We start from the raw sequence: 14526 nt of genomic DNA, 5'->3' as shown, positions 1-14526 counted from the left end.
TCTGTGGTTACTACTGACGCTTCATAAAGAACTTCTCCATCATCGTCAGACCTCTTACCGAACTCTGCAAGGGTTATCCACCTACTCAAAAGAATAGGAAAGTGGCTACAAAGCGAGGGAACCCTTTGGGGACAGGTGGGATCAGTCATGTACAGAGGCCGTCAAGAAGATCATTTACTGCCTCACCAACGCACCTGTCCTAGCTTTTGCTGACCCAGCAAAGCCCTATGTGTTACACATAGATGCCAGTTTTAAAGGTTTAGGGGCTGTGCTAAACCAAGAACACCCAGAAGGATTGAGACCAGTCACTTTTGCTAGCAGAAAGCTGAGTTCCTCGGAGAAGAACTATCCAGTGCATCAGCTTGAATTCCTGGCATTTCAATGGGCTGTGGTAGATATATTTCATGAGTATCTCTATGGAGCAAGTTTTACTGTGAGGACAGATAACAACCCCTTAACGTATGCCCTCACGACAGGCAAACTAAATGCAACCAGTCATCGTTGGCTTGCTGCGCTCTCGACATACAACTTCACCCTCAAGTATCGACCAGGAAGTAGCAACATTGACGCTGACGCATTGTCGCGCAATCCCTTTCCAAACAATGATGTTGAGTGGCAAAACATCCTACCTGAAAGTGTCAAAGCTCTCTGTACACAGATCAGATGTGGGAAACCAACTGGAGAGTCCCTCAACTGTGCAGAGCCATTAGGGGTTTCCCCTGATGCCATCCCTGAGTATTATGTGTTTCCTACACGTTTGGATGTTGGTTGCCTGACTCGTATAAGTCGGGGAAACCTTATTGAAGCCCAATAAGCTTATTGACTCCATAATCTCTCCGGTGAATAAAGCAGTGATAGAAGGGCACTCATTCCTCTCAGCTAAGGGCAAGGATCCCAGAGTCACGTTGTTGCAAAGAGAGGCAAACAAGTTGCTGGTAGCTGATGAACTGCTTTACAGAGTAACTGAGAGACCCCCTGGTACAGAAGTACACCAACTTGTCCTCCAGAAAAGACAGTTCAACTCAATAGAGACCGGTTTTACTGGCCTAAGATGGGAGCAGAGGTGGAGCATTATGTCAAAAATTGTGGCAGATGTGTTGCACGAAAGACACTCCCTCAGAGAGCTGCACCTTTAAACCAGATTACCAGTAAAGGCCCACTCGATCTGGTGTCTATTGATTTTTTGTCACTTGAACCTGATTCCCAGGGAGTTGCAAATGTCTTTGTTGTGACCGATCATTTTACCAGATACACCCAAGCTTTCCCTGCAAAAGACCAAAAAGCGGCAACAGTATCAAAGATTCTCTGTGAGCGGTACTTTGTGCACTATGGACTCCCTGCACGGATACATTCGGATCAGGGGCGGGATTTTGAAAGTAAACTAATCCGAGATCTCCTGAAAATGTTGGGACTCAGTAAGTCCAGAACATCACCGTACCATCCTCAGGGGGATCCACAACCTGAAAGATTCAACCGCACCCTTCTATCCATGCTCGGAACTCTGGATCCAAAGCAAAAGCAGAAGTGGAGTCAGCACATCAGTCATTTGGTGCATGCCTATAACCCAGAAACGAGGCAACTGGTTACTCACCTTATCTGCTGATGTTCGGAAGAGAAGCCCGCCTACCTGTGGATATATGTTTTGGAGTGTTTGAGGAGAGTGAAAAGAGTGTAACGTACCAGCAGTATATTACTAAGCTGAAAACAGATCTCCATAAAGCCTACCAACTCGCCACAGAAGCTGCTGACAATAATCACAAGAGGAACAAGAGAGCACATAAGAGAGCTGATAAAAGAACAAGTCTTGGAAGAGGGAGACCATGTGCTGCTGAAAAAATTAGGTGTCACTGGAAAGCACAAGCTGAAGGATAAGTGGAGGTCAGGGCCCTACATCGTTGTTGGAAAGATGCCAAACCTTCCAGTCTACCAAGTGAAACCAGAAAGGGGAACAGGAGTTGTAAAAACATTGCACCGCAATCATCTGTTACCCATTGGCTATTTAGTGAGACTGCCTGCACAGAGTGATGAGCCAGAGCTGCCACCGAGGCCTGTGACAAGGACACAGCAGAGACGAGCTCAAAGCTCAACACAGATTGTCAATGACGAAGATCCTTCATTTTCCTCAGAGTCTGATGATGATGATGGGGACCCACCAATACCACTAGCAGCGGAGTGGAGAGATTTTTTGTCACAGCCAGAGTTTTTCACAAGGCTGCAAGGTCAAGTCACGGATGAAGTTCAAGTTGTTTCACCAGTCTTCTGACTGGTGAAACAACTTGGACCTACCTGGCAGCAGACAACATAAATCAAGAGACTTTTACTGTTCCAGATGTTGATCTGCCTCCCACCACTGATGCAGAATCAGACAGAGATCTAGAAGGGGGAGCAGATGTAAATGAGGATGAAGTAACTGAAGAAGATGAGCTTCCAGTTGAACCTCGAAGAGGATAAAGAAACCAGTGGTTAGACAGAGTTATGATGAGTTGGAAAAACCCTCCAACCAGCCTTTACCTGTCCTAAGCCACGGTGTGCTTGTTGGAAGTGTAACTTTCATAGCTTCAAGACGCTTCCCATGCCAAACAGCCTGGTGCCACCCTATGACATTTTGTCCAGAGTGTTTTAGTTTCAATCCCTGTAGTCCGTACGAACAGATTAAGTTTCTCTAAACCTTGTAGTTTAATGAGGACATCAAATATTTTAAAAGAGGGAGAGTGTAGCCCTGGGGTTAATAAGTTAGGTTTTGAAGAAAACAACTTAAAACAATATTAATGGCAAACCATGGGTTTAACCAGAGTTAAAAAGTAAAAACCCACTGATAGTGTTTTCAGTTTGAGCAATGTGTTTTGATTGATTGCTCTGAGTGTCATTCAGCCCCACCTATATTAATTGGTCATAGGTGAAGGAGAGGGCGGGGTTAAGAGAAAGAACGGAAAAGAAGCGGGAAGAAAGGGGATCCACAAAGAAGGGATGAGAGAGAAGAGAGGTGATATATAAAGAACGCCAGAGAAACGTGAGGGTCGATAGTTTTGTTTTAAATATTTAGGTTACAGAATAAAACGGTGTAGCTGTTAGACAGCACGGTACATTGTTTGTTAGTCTTAGTAGACCGCGATCGCGGACCGAGACAGACTGTTGGTGTGTTCATGGTGAGGATTTCACCGCCGTGGCCGTCACCTCCGCTGTCGGCGTGTTTTTTTCTTTACCCATGAGAGTTAGTTATATATTGTGAAAAACGCCTGCAGTTGTTACTTATGTTCTCTGTGTCTAGTGGGCGCAGCTGCAAAATCTGTTCTACAGAGTGCTACTTCAGCTTCGATGGGCGCAATGCCACTCAAAAATGTCCTTGTTCTCCTCGCGTGTACTACGTTTCCAAAAGCAAATTGGCATCCCTAAATAAGAGTGCAGAAGTTGTTATGGACGAGGATAGATTTCATTCGTGTTTTTGGCTGACTCGGAAGTCTGAGAGAAACTGGGATCTGGGATCTTCTGTACAGATCCATGAGTGATATTGTCACCATCACAGACAAACCTGAGGTCTTCGGTGAAAATGTGGAAGAGCAGGTACAAACTTTTATTCCAAAAGGAGCTCAACCTTTCAGACGGAGATTGCAAAGGAAATGATCTTTTCCCGAGCACATCATCTAGAAAATCTAAAATAATTTGCAGACGCAGCTGCTTCTTCAACAAAAACCTCACAATTATTTCTGGATATAAATTCACTAAACTGGATATGAGGCCTGCCTGTGTATGTGTGTGAAGAAATAATAGTTGCCACGAAACTTGCCAAAGCAAAAATGTGTATTTTTTTGTTCTGTGGGTTATTCATGGTATGTGTGTGGTCAGTGTGTGCCCTTATGCTTTACGTCTTGTTTTCGGTTTTTATGCCTCTGTGCACATTCTTGTGAACGTGATACCTCAGAAATTCCTGAAGAGAATTTCTATCTCCGAAGGTGTCTTATTTCTTTTCTCCCTTCCTCTTTTAATCTAGCGGTAGTTAATGGAACAAAATTCTCAGCTGAAACTTGAACCCCAAATCTGCGTTACCCGTTTGGATCCCCTATAGCCTTCACATTCTTTCAGAAAAAGACAAAGCCCACTAGTATCTCTGATGAGGCAGGACAGTGACCAGTTGTAGCTGCGATTCCTCAGTGGTGGTACTCAGTCGTCCGTTGGTGATACAGCACATGGAGAACTTCAAGGTAAGAGTCCAGAAAGGCAGAGCAAGAAAGATTTTTAAAAAGCACCCCTCCACCTCTCTTCCATCAGCCTCGGTTTCCCTCAACACCTCTGCTCCTTCCAAAGATGCCTCGATCCAGCAACCTGTTTGCATCCTTCTTACATCTTGATTGTTGGCACAGGGCAGTTGAGAAAGCTGATGAGACTCAATACAAAGTTAGTTCCTGATGGAGGTTCCGAACCTATGCAGAAATACCATTAGGGGCTGACTTTTATGCAATTTTTTAAAAGTCTAGAAAAACGCTACGTCCGGTAAGAAAGAGGAGCGCACCCAGGCCCGCGATGCCAAAGGATGTCACCTAAACGGTTAAGGACCCCAATTAGTCTATGGTTACGGTTTAGGCTATACTGTAACTATAGACTAACCCCACTCTTCGGACGCACACTTTCAAAACCAACTCCAATCCTTCAAAACTCAATCAACTGACTTTGTTTCCTCATTGATCCCACACATTTCCATGAATTTGGTAATCTTACAAAGAATACTCAGCCAACTACCAGTCCGTTAGATATCTACCAACACACAGATGGGGATGTGATTAACCACAGGCTATATTCAGTGTCAGTTAACCCACAGCCCAGCTTTAGCCAGCTACAATTCCCCCCGGCACCAAGCTGTCGTAACATAAAAGGCTGTGACAGTTGACATTGCGCTCCCTTGACTCAGACTCAGGTCTGATGGTTTCTAATTACTGGAAACAATATTGTTTCCATGGAATCCAATTTTTACGAATCTCATTTAGATCACAATATGTATATGATACAAAGTTAGATTCTGACCTTAAACTATATAAAAGAAGTGTTACGTAGTCACCGTGACGTCACCCATTGGTTCGTGGATTGCCGTTTCAAAGCCTTGAGTTTGGCATTTTGGCCATCGCCATCTTGGCTTTTTGCAACCAGAAGTGACACGAGAGGGTGGAGCTAACTACAACCAAATGCTAATGGAGACATTTTTATGTGACCACAAAGGTTATAATTAACTTTCCTGAACTGAAAACACACTAAGACGAAAACTTGGTCAACACCCAGACAAAGCACATCGTGTTAGCAGCCTGTCAATAACAATAAGCCCGCCCTAATGCATACTCTACTTTATGGTTATTTGACTCTAAATGGACCATCATTTACTAAATGAACATCATGCTGTATTGGAGAAAACTTGAAACTAGAGATTGAGACCATAAACTCATGTTTACAATGTTTACTGAGGGAATAAATCAAGTGAGAAGTTTTTTCTCATCTTCTTTTTGTAACCAGAGGAGTCTCCCCCTGATGGCCATTAGAAAGAATGTAAGTTTAAAGAAATTCCACATTGGCTTCACTTGTGGCTTCACTTCACCAGGAGGTTGCCCCCTTGTCCAGTCACAGGACCTACATTAGGAATTTTTCAGCATTGCCATACCAAAAACTACATTTCACATCAATAGGCTTTTATTTACACAAGACATTAGAAAAACCCACAGTAGAAAAAGCACAGGTGTTGTTGAATTCCATTTAGCTGCTTCGGTTTTAGGGCCCTGATGTTGTGAACGCTGGCTCATTCTAATCCTGGGCGAACAGTATCGTGGTGCCAAACCTTGTGAATCGCACCAATTCAATACATTCTATCAAAGCTTGTGCCAAATGAAGAATAACGTGACTGGTGATGTCCGAAGCTTAGACACCTTATATTATGGAAACATCAAGACTTTCTCAAAACTGTCTTGTTTTTGTCAAAGCACATTTGAAGTCCATAATCAGTTTCCTGCAGACCGGGCGGTGGGTCGGGCGGGAGGCCCGGGCATGCCGATCGCCGGCGGCATAGACTAGCTCTAGGGACGTGGAACGTCATCTCGCTAGCGGGGAAAGAGCTGGAGCTGGTGCAGGAGGTGGAGCGATACCAGCTAGAAATAGTTGGACTCACCTCCACACACAGCGTTGGCTCTGGAACCAAGCTCCTGGAGAGGGGTTGGACTTTGTCCTTTTCCAGAGTTGCCCAGGGTGAGAGGCGCCGGGCGGGAGTGGGGATACTCACGAGCCCCCGGCTGAGCGCCGCTGTGTTGGAGTTCTCCCCGGAGAGCGAGAGGGTCGCCTCCATGTGCCAGCAGTTCGGAGTATCCGGCCTTCTTGGAGTCGGTGGGAGGGGTCCTGGAAAGGGCGCCGCCTACCGACTCCATAGTTCTCCTGGGGGACTTCAACGCTCGCGTGGGCAATGACGGAGAAACCTGGCGGGGGGTGATTGGGAGGAACGGCTTGCCCGATCTGAACCCGAATGGTGTTTCGTTATTGGACTTCTGTGCTTGCCACGGTTTGGCCATAACGAACACTATGTTTGAACATAAGGTGGCTCATAAGTGTACCTGGTACCAGAACACCTTAGGCCGGAGATAAATGATCGACTTTGTAATCGTATCATTTGATTTGCGGCCGTATGTCTTCGACACTCGGGTGAAGAGAGGAGCAGAGCTGTCAACTGATCACCACCTGGTGGTGAGTTGGATCAAATGGCAGGGGAACCGGTTGGAAAGACCCGGCAAACCCAAATGTGTAGTGAGGGTAAACTTGGAACATCTGGCGGAGGACCCTGTCTGGGAGGTCTTTAACTCCCACCTCCGGAAGAACTTCTCACACATCCCGAGGGAGGTTGGGGACACGGAATCCGAGTGGACCATGTTCAAAGCCTCTATTGTGGACGCTAGGAGCTGTGGCCGGAAAGTCATCGGTGCCTGTCATGGCGGCAACCCGAGAACTCGGTGGTGGACACCGGAGGTGAGGGAAGCCGTCAAGCTGAAGAAAGAGACCTTCAAGGCCTGGTTGGCCCAGGGGTCTCCTGAAGCAGCTGACAGGTACCGGCAGGCTAGAAGGGCTGCAGCTGCGGTGGTCGCGAATGCTAAAACTCGGGCATGGGAGGAGTTCGGGGAGGCTATGGAGAAGGACTTTCGGTTGGCTTCAAGGAGGTTCTGGCAAACCATCCGACGGTTTAGGAAGGGAAAGCAGGGCTTACCCCAGGCTGTTCTCAGCAGGGGGGGAACTGCTAACCCGGACGGAGGACATCGTCGGGCAGTGGAAAGAACACTTTGAGGAACTCCTAAACCTGACCAACATGTCCTCTGCAGAGGAGGCAGCGCCTGAGGACCTACGGGGAGGCTCACCCATATCCCTGGCAGAGGTCGCTGAGGTAGTTAAAAAGCTCCTTGGTGGCAAGGCGCCGGGGGTGGATGAGATCCGCCCTGAGATGCTGAAGGCGCTGGACATAGTTGGGCTGTCCTGGCTGACACGCCTCTTCAATGACGCATGGGGGTCGGGATCAGTGCCCATGGAATGGCAGACCGGGGTGGTGGTTCCCATCTTCAAAAAGGGGGACCGGAGAGTGTGCTCGAATTACTGGGGTATCACACTACTCAGCCTCCCGGGGAAGGCTTATGCCAGGGTGCTGGAAAGGAGGCTCCGACCACTTGTCGAACCTCAGATTCAAGAGGAGCAGTGCAGATTCCGTCCCGGCCATGGAACAGTGGACCAGCTCTTTACCCTCGCAAGACTACTGGAGGGGCTCTGGGAGTTTGCCCAACCAGTCTACATGTGCTTTGTGGACTTGGAGAAGGCTTTCGACCGGGTCCCTCGGGGGGTCTTGTGGGGGGTGCTGCGGGAGTATGGGGTCCCGGACCCGTTACAACGGGCGATCCGGTCTCTGTACGACTGCAGTAGGAGCTGTGTCCACATTCTCGGCAATAAGTCAGACACGTTCCCGGTGGGTGTTGGCCTCCGCCAGGGCTGCCCTTTTGTCACTGGTCCTGTTCGTGATTTTCATGGACAGGATATCTAGGCGCAGCCTGGGGGCGGAGAACGTCAGTTTCGGGGGTCTCGGGATCGCCTCTCTGCTATTTGCAGATGATGTGGTCCTGTTAGCCTCCTCGGATCATGACCTCCAGCATTCACTGGGGTGGTTTGCAGCCGAGTGTGAAGCGACGGGGATGAGAGTTAGCGCCTCCAAATCTGAGGCCATGGTTCTCTGCCGGAAACCGGTGGATTGCTCCCTCCAGGTGGGGACGGAGTGCCTACCTCAAGCGAAGGAGTTTAAGTATCTCGGGGTCTTGTTCTCGAGTGAGGGTAAGATGGAGCGGGAGATCGACAGGCGGATCGGTGCGGCTGCAGCAGTAAAGCAGGCGCTGCACCGGACCATCTTGGTGAAGAGGGAGCTGAGCCGGAAGGCAAAGCTCTCAATTTACCACTCGGTCTACGTTCCTACCCTCACTTATGGTCACGAACTCTGGGTCGTGACCGAAAGGACAAGGTCGTGGCTACAAGCGGCCAAAATGAGTTTCCTCCGTAGGGTGGCCGGGCTCAGCCTTAGAGATTGGGTAAGGAGCTAGGTCATCAGGAGGGAACTTGGAGTCGAGCCGCTACTCCTTCGCGTCGAAAGGAGTCAGCTGAGGTGGTTCAGGCATCTAATTAGGATGCCTCCTGGACGCCTCCCACTGGAGGTTTTCCAGGCACGTCCAACTGGGAAGAGACCCCGGGGAAGACCCAGAACACGCTGGAGAGATTACATCTCCCAGCTGGCCTGGGAACGCCTCGGGATCCCCCAGAATGAGCTGGAACATGTTGCCGGTGAGAGGGAGGTCTGGGTCGGCCTGCTTGGCCTGCTGCCACCGCGACCCGACCCCGGATAAGCGGTGGAAAATGGATGGATGGATGGATGGATAATCAGTTTCCTGAATTGCCATATGTTTACAGATAGCTGTAAGGATGGTTATTTTGCAAACACCTTATGTAATGTTCCCTTTTTTTCTTCATTATCCAGACAGACTGACACCATAAACAGATACAAAAGCTAGGCCTGTCAGACAGCAAAACAAAACAAAAAAACAAATAATTAACAATAAAAATAATTTAAAAAAACAGCTGAATACAATTAAAATTTTAATAATAATTTTAAAAATAATTAAAATTAAAAAAACATTCATCACCTAACTTAAAGGCAGCTACAAAAGCCCTCCCACATTAATTATCTTTCACATGTACCTCCAAATACACATATGTACATGCCCATATACCTACATATCCATATACACACAAATCCCATTCGCAAGTACTCCACACCTCCTCTAGGATCAATCTGTAATAAAAGCCATCAGATTTCCCCATGCTTGGTCAGTTCTGCTTGGAATGTTCTTTACCCTGACAATCATATTTTCAAATGCAGCCGTTTCTGTCATGAGTTTGAGCCATTCTGTGAACGCGGCTGTATGTGGGCTCTTCCAGTTTTGCAGAATAAGCCTTGCTGCCACAATGAAACCAGTTAATGACAGCCTACTCTCTGCTTTGGTAAGGCCTGGTGGCACAAGTGATTTGTCTCCGAGTAGACATAATTGTGGGGATTCTGGTAATGTTTCCTTCTTTCAGAAGACATGTATGCTGAAAGCAAGACACATTACTTATAAAGTCTTATTACTTATAAACTCTTATGATGACTAAAAAGCAATGTGACAAGAGCATCTTTGTGCCTTTAGGTGGATGAAAGTTGTAGCAAGAACATCATAAAAGGTCCTTCGGATCCGTCCTATGACACAATGTGAAACCACATAAACCACAAGCACCATTGACTTTGATTTAAACGTAAAAAATGACAAGTACAGAGGGCAAATTCTGCGTTTGTTTTCCTTAGGATACAATGTGCAAACGCTGAGGCAGAAGCTTGGTTTTATACCGTCATTTTGGTATTTTATGGAAAAACACATAATTCTCATAAAGTGAAATTATTACAAAACACAGCCAAACAATTGTATGGCCTTATTATAAATACAAATCTACTACCATAAAGATTCCTAAGACTCCAAGAGATGTCTACAAATTTAAATACAGGACACAAACATCAACAATTCCGTTCTCTACACGTTCCCTACACAAACATATGCTTGTACAGAAAGGTCATCTCGAGGCTGAACAAAGAGTGCTGCTAGACTGGTTTCTTTTGGCGATCAAAATCCCCACCAGGACTTTTTCTAGACACAGCCCCGGTCAGTAGCAGCTGACCGTGGGAGGGGATTTACTGATTTACTGTCAGTAGTCACAGTTGTGTTGTGTCGCCAGCACATTATGAAATTACATTAATGACAGTACTGTATGTAGAAAGTGGCAGTGGTAAAGTCTCGGGAACAATACTTTTAAGGTAATGGCACCCACAATGTTAAATAGGGCTGGTTTGGTTGGAAACATAGCGTAGATAAAACAGTATTCATTTAATAAAAGAAGCCAAAGTTAAAAAAATACTCAATGTTGTCTACACAGTACAAGACCTTTACCTACATGGAATAAAATACTTGTAACTCGTAATAACTTTGAGATTGAACATTGATTCTTGACCTGGGAAACATCGGTTGACAAAACAAGCTCACCACAGGGTACCCTGATAACCAGACATAATTGCCATTTCATTTCACTTCATTCATTCAGTCTGACGTTGTTCTCATAGCAAGCCAATTTCTTGTTGGGAGGAGAGGTTATTTTGTTTTGACCTGGCGTACTGTTCCCGCCGACATCATTGTCAATTGACAGAGGCTTGCCGTGATGATTGCTAGGAACAGTTACAGCTAGGAGGTTTCTTGAACTTCAATGTCCTTCAAGTGAAATGTGAGGGTAAAATTAGGGTTTATTCTGTTAAAATTATGTGATTAACAACTACTGACAACTCGATTGACTGCATACGTTGCCGCTTGTTTTGAGTTTAAGTGAAGTGTGTTTTACAACTTTTCTGGGTGTCCAGAGGAGGGGGTTAGACAAATGTATTAATTCACACCTTACAGCAGTGGCGGAGGTCGACTGAGTGCACCCTTCTAGTTCATTATTCATTAATTTAAACGTGTGTGATGCGTATGATGCTAAGTGACATAGCATCACACGCCGGCAACTTTGGGAAACAGTCCCGAAAGGATGATGGGTTTGAATACAAAAGTTCTTTGCGATGTGACATAGCATCACACGGAAAGTATCACAACGGGAAAAAAGGGGGCAAAAATTAGCATGTCCATCCGGGTGACATGTTTCCATCGTAGACAATGAATACCCCTGACTACTGCAGAGTCATTTGTCGCGGGAATTAATGCCGATTGTAACCGTTCCTACTGAAGACGAAAGACAGATGTTAGCGTTAGCATTTTCTGTTACTGTACAAACCATAGCCTAAACTAAACAGTACTCGACTTGCTACAAACATGAGGTTTGATACCCAGCCTCAAGACAAAGCTGTGAATTCCTCAAACTATCTGTGGCTCTGCATGTGACAGTTGAAATATGACCTCTTGGAAAAGCTACAGCTGCACTCCTGGCACTGATAAGGTTTCTGTCCTTTATGTTTCCTCATGTGAACCACCAGGTTGCCTTTCTGTGTGAATGATTTGTGACATTCTTGGCACTGGTATGGTCTCTCTCCTGTGTGTATCCTCGTGTGATTGACCAGGTCTGACTTCTGACAAGTTCCTCCCACAAAACTGGCATTGGTACGGTTTGTCCTCTGTGTGGATCCGTAAGTGTCTTATTAAAGTCTTGGTCAAGGAGAAACATTTGGCGCAACAAGGACACTTGAAGGGTTGCTGCGCCGTTCCTGCTTGAAACTGAACGATGAGCTCGGTGGGTTTCCCTGAAGGTCTTCTCGGCAGGACATTTTCCACGTTGAGACGTTTAGGCTCGGTCTCCCTTTCACCCTGTTCACTTGGGTGCACTGAAAGGAGCAACTCGTCATCTGTGGCACCGTCTAACACTCCGCTATCAGCTCCAGCTGGCTCGGTTTTAATGGGGTCAACTGGAACTGCAGCTGAGGGATCATTATTTATATTAGTAACAGTCTGGATTTGGTATAGACACAGTGGCTGTGGAGACACCTGATGAAACTCACTTTTATCATAGGGAGTGATAGTAAGTGGAAATGTCTTATTGCCAGATTCATCCTGTCTGCAGTCCATCTCTTTTTCAATCCTACTGGCAAGTGTCACTGATCTGAAGTGAGTTTCTGCCTCCACCATTGCACTAAAACGCTGATACAGTTTCTCCTCAGCGTGTTTTTGACTGTGAATAAGCAGACTATCCCTCTCGTCAAGGCTTTTCTCACAGTCTGGCCACTTGTATGGTTTGGCGCCTTTGTGTGTTCTGTTGTGAACGATGAATTCAGACTTGTGGCAGAAGCAGCGGTCGCAGAACTGGCACCGGTAAAGCAGCAAATTGTCCTCTGGATGCTTTTTGATGTGTTGCACCATCGTCTTTTTGGAAGAAAAACTGCTCAAGCAAACGGGACATTCGAACGGTTTCTTCACCTCTGGGATTTTCAAAGGCGTGTTGGGGTCACACTCCTGCTTCACGTCGTCATCTTCAATATCGATCAGTATCTCCGGATCGTTTTCACTGGCAGGAGAGGAGTCAGGACCAGTGTTGTTTGTGTTGGGACGGTCCTCTGTTGGCTCTGGCGTGGCGTTTCCTGGCTCCTCCCAGCACACACTGACGTTCACGCTAGCAGCGGGCTGCTGCTGACCGCACTGCGACGTCACATCTGTGGAGAGAGTTTGAAGCAAAGGAGTAAACAACATTTATTACACAGGCAGGTGGTCTCTACTCCAAAGTACTAGTTTATACTAGTGTGAATTATTTTATAATTTTACTCCTAGGTAGCTCCACAAACATTAATATTGCAGTGCTCCCTTAATAATAGTTCACCCAAATACATTCGCCAAATTCCACATTTTTTGTGTGTTCATTATTTATATTTTTCAAAAGTCTGCGCAAAATGCAGTAAAATGTGTAGAGCATCTGACAGACAAAGACCGGAAAATGGACGTCTCTAATCCAAAGTTAGCTTGTGAAGACAATGCTGTTTGCAGACACCAGTGTCCCGCCCACCCCAAGTGAATCATCGACCATTGGAAAATAATTCTAGTGCTTAAAATAACAATGACCTCTGGACCTCTATCGTGGACGTCGGCCCTTCAAACATTAATCCACGTTTGGATTTCCTCCTGATAAACTGACCTTCGCCGTGTGACTTGGCAACATCCAGCAGTCTGCGGTTGCTGTCCACCACCCACGTCGAACAGGACATTTCATTTTCGTATTCTACGATGGTTTTTTCTACAATTCCGAAGATCTCCTCGGCAGCCGCGGACAAGCGCTCGCTGACAAGTGCTCTCAGCAGCTCCATCTTTACCGTCCTTACCATGCTGACAGGTTCTCCACAGCGAGAGTTGTGGTGGGGCTCGAGTGTTTGCGAAGCGGACATGAGCCCTCGAGCCCACTCGGTGCTCCTTATCGCTCCACCTGAACTTTCTGCGTCCTCAGATCCCACCTTGCTCTGCTCATATCTGCAAACACAGACAAGACAGCAGAAAAGTTATTTCACCAGCAACGATTTTGATAATACAGCAAAGTTGCTAAAAAATGATGTGGTTTTATCTTCTCAATTGTACTTGCTTTTGCTGGTTTTGTTAGTTTTCTGTGACAGTAAAATGAATACCTTTGGGTTTTGGACGGTGTTACAACCCTGAGATCGAATGAACATTTTATCTATGAATGTGTGAACGGCTCTAATGTTCTCTGTGTATGTGTTGTTGAGGATCTCTTCTCTTTCTGCTGTGGTTTCCTGTGTGTGAAGGGCTACAGGTGAGCTTGGCTTTGCATAATTGATCGTACGAGTGTGTAGGTTGTTCCAGGGAGCGGATTGGTTCCAGCCTCCAAGAAAATCCTTTTCTCAATTAGGATTTAGGTTAGTGGCTTCTTGTGTGTTGTTTTATTTGCATAATTTTGCATTTGTTTAATGTTTTGCTGGTACCCCACCCTGAAGCTAAAGGTCTTAAATAAACTTCTACGGGCTGCAAAAACCTTGTTTGCTGGTGGGAGCTGGGAAGAAAAGGAGTCATCTTTCATGTTGCACCAGAGTTTACCCAGTCCGGATCCTCACAGATCGTCACTCAGATGTAACGGGTAATGGAGATGGGCCTTTTTTCACTATGTTCTCACATTTTATAGACCACACAATTAATGGGAGAAAGTAAAACCCCTACACTTTGTAGTTGATGTGCTGGATTGGATTAGTTTGCGTTTTGCCATGTGCCAATGAGTAATACAATAATTCAGATGAGTGGGATTGTGGTTAAAAGTCAAGAATGATCTGTTCCATTTGCATGAATAGCAAATAGCAAACCACCTTATAACCACATGATGGCGCCACAGTTATTATTCGTTTCTAAGGCTGTAACTATGTACGTATAAAACCGTTCGGTACGAGGCTTACAATATGTTTGAATAGTACTAGAGCATTTGGAAAAT

At 46.0% G+C, this 14526-nt stretch overlaps 1 protein-coding gene across 1 annotated transcript; it reads right to left on the bottom strand.

The window, feature by feature from the left end:
• Positions 1-11476: 11476 nt before the first annotated feature.
• On the bottom strand, positions 11477-13420 carry LOC116381123 (zinc finger protein 182-like). The gene is given in 3 exon segments (XM_031842969.1): positions 11477-11690; positions 11692-12814; positions 13234-13420. Coding segments are annotated over 3 exon segments (1524 nt in total).
• Between the last annotated feature and the right edge of the window lie 1106 nt (positions 13421-14526).

This window comes from Anarrhichthys ocellatus, unplaced genomic scaffold, assembly GCF_004355925.1.
Source record: "Anarrhichthys ocellatus isolate YVR2014 unplaced genomic scaffold, GSC_Weel_1.0 scaffold4, whole genome shotgun sequence".
Taxonomy (NCBI): Eukaryota; Metazoa; Chordata; class Actinopteri; order Perciformes; family Anarhichadidae; genus Anarrhichthys; species Anarrhichthys ocellatus.
The sequence above is the reverse complement of the archived record's forward strand: the minus strand, read 5'-3'. Positions and strand labels throughout refer to the sequence as shown.